This window comes from Myotis brandtii, unplaced genomic scaffold, assembly GCF_000412655.1.
Source record: "Myotis brandtii unplaced genomic scaffold, ASM41265v1 scaffold434, whole genome shotgun sequence".
Taxonomy (NCBI): Eukaryota; Metazoa; Chordata; class Mammalia; order Chiroptera; family Vespertilionidae; genus Myotis; species Myotis brandtii.
The window spans coordinates 3,939,501-3,944,199 of NW_005366599.1; the positions used below are offsets into that span (position 1 = coordinate 3,939,501).

The window sequence follows — 4,699 nt, forward strand, 5'->3', positions numbered from 1 at the left end:
ATGGGGGGAAAAAAGAGGAACAACTGTAATAATCTGAACAATAAAGATTTAATTAAAAAAAATAAAATAAAATAAATGTGCTGAACACGCTGGTCCCTCCAGGTGCCCCTGCGGCCCAGCCCTGCCCGGGTCCCTCAATCTGCCCCCAGCCCCCCAACTACAGGGCTGACTTCTGGCAGGCCGGGGCTCTCGGACCTGCCCCGGCACCAAGTCCCAGTTCCCATCTGATGGGCCATGGAGGTTAATAGTGTGAATATCACCTAGAGTAGACCGTGGTCGGCAAACTGCGGCTTGCGAGCCACATGCGGCTCTTTGGCCCCTTGAGTGTGGCTCTTCCTAAGCCTTAGGAATACTCTAATTAAGTTAATAACAATGTACCTACCTATATAGTTTAAGTTTAAAAAATTTGGCTCTCAAAAGAAATTTCAACCGTTGTACTGTTGATATTTGGCTCTGTTGACTAATGAGTTTGCCGACCACTGCCCTAGGAGCGTAGGTGTACATTGCTTTAACACCTGAGTAAGCTAGCTGACTGCCCCCCCTCGATATCATTTATAGGAAATAAAAACCAATAAGTTAGGGGTCCTTTCATGTGGGGAGAACAGCCATATACAGCTATAGGCCCTGTGGGCATCTAGATATTACAATGCAGGGTAATAATTTTCATACTAATGGGGCCTCGGTCATTAAGTTTAATTACATTTATCTTTTAAAGAAAAGCAGGGAAGAGTGTGATATGTTTTAGAAGTTTTAATCCAAAATGGACGAAACGTCTTGCTGCTCAGGTAGAACTGAGCCTTTAACCATCCAGAGAAGCCGCCTGTCCAGGATGACGTGTTTTTACGATTCCAGAGCTGAAACTCCTGAATGAAACAGAACAATGTCCCATCTGTGTTGCTTATACCCCGAATGTACACAGTCCTCTGGAGCCAGACTCATCCTCCAGGCCAGGCCTGCACCAACCTGGGCTGGTCCCCCTCCCTGTCCCTGGGGCTTCCGTTTACCTTGGCTGACAGTACCTCCCTGCTCACCTGGGCTCACCACGTCCCCCTGCTCCTTCTCTTCCTTTGCCTCCGCGGGCCTTCGTCATGGCGCTGTGGCGGCACCAGGAAGAACAAAAGCTCCTTTCTCGTGTTGACACTCTGTTGTGCTGGAAATGGCACGCCTGTCAGCCCATCTCCCGGATAGGGTTCAGACTAAGACACGACCTTGATGCCCTGGAGATGTGGTTGGATGAAGGCAGAGTCTAGCGTGACACTAAAACAACAAGACCCAAACCCCCAGCCGCCACAAACGACGTGCCTCACAAATACAAGGAAACTCCAGTTCATGGAAAGTTTTAGGGCCAAAGACGACAGTGAGTTAGAAAGAAGGCGACAAGGGTGAGGCTGCCTGACTGTGGCTGATGTCCTTGGAGTGTGTGACACAGGAGACGAGGGGACCCTCTTCCTTTAGTCATGTTCCCTCATCAGCGATGGGCCTGGCTGGTCCGATTGCTTAATGAACTTAATTACTGACCCTCACCACCCATGAGCCAGATGACCGGCCACTCAGGCTCGTGCCAAGGACTGGAGACCCCAGGGCAAAGCCTGGACGAATAGGTTGCCGTGGGCTCCACGGCGGGGCTGCTACAATAACAGACTCACACAGGGAACTGAGGACTTGTGGGGGCAGTGAAGGCACCAGGGCTCCCCGGGCTTTCCGGAGCGTGACCCGCAGGACAGCAGGTCTCTGTGGGAAACAGAGGCAGGAGCCATGGGCAATGGACACTCGCCCTCTCCCCAGCGCAGGCCTGTGCGGGGCCTGCTCCTGGAGCCCTCCTCTCTCGGAGCATCTGCTCCTGCATCCTCCCCCTCCCGCGGCCCCTCCTCTCTCCCGCCTGTGCAGCATCCCGACCCCATCCTGCGCTAGTGAGCTCCACCGTGCTTCCTGCCAGTGGGACCCTTGGCCTGCCTGAAGGTCAAGGCCCGTCCTCAGCAGAGACGGGATCTCAGGGGATCTGCGAGGCGGCCCTTCGGCGGGGCCGGGCCCAGCGGGCAGGGTGTGACTCATCACTAAGACTGCAGAGTGGGGTTCTCACCCCGGCAAATGGGGACAAGAGCTCCGTGCGTTGGAGGAGCCCTTCATTTTTGCCTCTGGTTCCCTCGCTAACAGACTGGGCGACAACGATAAACCACATCCTTTCTCCGTGGGATGAGGGGTCCGAGTAGATGAAAATGCCATTTGTCCCAGCTGCCGCTCTGAGAACAACACACACATCCGTGTTAATCCCCGGGAGGGAGGTACATCCTCGAATCCTGGGAAACGCAGGCACAGGGGGGTTGAGCAACTTGCCACAGTCCCACAGCTGGTGCGCGGCGGGCAGGGATCCGAGCACCATCTGTCTGGCTTCAGAGCCCTTGCCCTTCTCCCTGCCCTTCACCTGGCTGAGCTCACATGCCATGTTGCCCTCTGGGCATCCCTGGACTGGGGGGTGGGGGAGAGTTGGCGGTGAGATGGACGAGGCTGGGGCCTTGCTCTGTGCTCCGGAATAGGCGGTCTGTTGTATGGGCCAGGGCACAAGCACCCCATAGGAGCGCTGCCCGTGGCCTGTGTCCTCTCTGAAGGGCATGCGAAGTGCTGGCCGGTCATCAGGTACCAATCAAAAGGCTCCCCGTGGGCTCAGCTCAAGGGCTGTTGACCCCCGCGGACGCAGGAGGTGAGGCCACGCTTCGCTGACGCTCGGCCAGACACTGCTCTGACATGTTCCGTTGTTTTGGTTGAGACGGAACTCACCCCAGTTGACGGAACAAAGGTATTTCATGGGGACACATGCGCCCCAGCAGCTCGGTGGCCCGGAGGCACGCCCGGGGACGTGCTCCTGAGCGGGGGATTCAGGGTTCGCCGCTGAATTCAGAGGGAGGCGAAGACACGACGGCCTCCATTGCCAGTCTCCATCCCAGGCCCACGCGTGGGGGCAGATCGTGTCCCGAGGTATCTGAGGGCAGCAGCGGTGGCTGGTGACAATTGCCGAGACACAGGAAATGCCAGGCGGGACCTGGCAAGGGTGTGCAGGCAATGGCCCTGCCAGGCCCCTGGCCGGGCCCCAGAGCGCTGCTGGCCGGGAGCGAGGCGAGGAAGCAGCTCTGTTCCTGGGAAGCCCCTCCCTGCCCTGGGCCTCCCCTCCCAGGTGTCCCCGTCCACAAAGGCCGCCCTGTGTGGCCTTCACGTGAGTTTTCCCAAGTCAGGACACGGAACAGCCAGACCTATAGGCTGCCTGGCCATGGCAGCGCGCGATGGAGGCCAGGCGCACACAGCCCGCCACGTGAGCGTGTCAGAGGGGCCATTGTGGGAGGTGCCCCCGAGGCTGGACCAACCAGCCGGACGTGGAAAATTGTGACTTACAGCGGGTCTCTGAGCTTTAAAAGGGAGAGCGTCCCTGAACTGGCCCTGATTCCGGACCTGCCGCGCCATGAGGACTCTGATCACCCTGGCCCTGCTCCTCCTGGGAGCCCTGGCCCATCAAGACTGGACGTACACAGGTGAGCCCCACCCCAGGGCTCGGGGGCCCCGTGACCCTCCTGAGGACCCCGGGGAAGCCTGGCATTTCAGGCGTGGGAGCTCCCCACACGCGATCGTGTGTGCCCTCCGCTGGGGCCCGCCCCGCGCCGGTAGGCCCCGGCTCACCTGCCGCTCTGGGGCTCGGACACGCTCCTGCCCCCGGGCTGGCCTGGGAGCCTGGGCCCTGTCCTTTGCTTTCTTGGTCTGTGAGTGGGAAACAAAGTTGTCACAAAGGGCTGCCCGCTGGCCTGGCCGGGTGGCTCAGGGGGTTGGAGCATCGTCCCGTACACCAAAGGCTGTGGGTTCGATGGCTGGTCAGGGCACACACCTAGGTTGCGGGTTCGACCCCCAGTTGGGATGTGTATGGAAGGCGACCAATAGCTGTTTCTCTCTTACATCAATGTTCTTTCCTCCCTCCCTCCCTCCCTCTCTCTCTAAAACCAATAAAAACATATCCTCCGATGAGGATTTAAAAAACACACACAAGAAACCAAGGGCTGCCTGCCCGCAGCCTCCAGGGCCCGGGAGCGCTCTTCTCGGCTGTCTCATGAGATGAGGCCGCCCCAGAATGTCCCTACGGCTGAGGACCTGGGCACCCAGGCCTCTGGTGGCCCCCAGCTGCCCGCCCTCGGTCACCAGGACCCTGCTGACACTGGAATATACACTAGACCGAACCCCGACTGTTACCTGTGAAAGGGAAGCCCCTGGCACTTAGCCCCGTGGGAGCCAAGGAGAGGGAGACCGTGTCTGTGGGGCTTGGACGCGAAACACCCCTGCCCGTGGCAGTGCCCAGAGCGCCTGCCTCCCGCCCCATCTTCTCTGAGCTGCCCCGAGGCACAGGTCCCGACAGGACGCCGGCGGCCACTGGCCGACGCAGGACCAGGAGCAGACACGGTGTGGGGCCCCCTCTGCACAGCCCACCCCCGACACGGGAGGCACCCATTCGGGCAGACCTATGTCCCGTTAGGCCAAGGGCAGCGGGACTAGGGATGCTGCAGGGAGACACAGGGGGTCCAGCTTCGGGGCGGCCGGCCAGCCCTGGCCGCTGGGTGCTGGGCTAAGGAACCCATGAGGCCGTGGCCCCGCTGGGAGGGCGAGGAAGAGAGGGAATGCCAACAGCCCGGCCCAGACAGCCACCAAGGGCCCGGAGGACTGGGGC

The 4,699-nt window shown here is 59.7% G+C and overlaps 1 protein-coding gene across 1 annotated transcript in view; it reads left to right on the forward strand.

Annotated features, from left to right (window-relative positions):
- Window positions 1-3,364: 3,364 nt before the first annotated feature.
- Window positions 3,365-4,699, forward strand: part of CA6 (carbonic anhydrase VI) — a 15,421-nt gene continuing 14,086 nt past the window's right edge. The window contains exon 1 of the mRNA XM_005874375.2: window positions 3,365-3,521. Within this exon, the coding sequence (XP_005874437.2) occupies window positions 3,452-3,521 (70 nt within the window). The 5' untranslated portion in view covers window positions 3,365-3,451. The remainder of the gene's footprint in view (window positions 3,522-4,699) is intronic.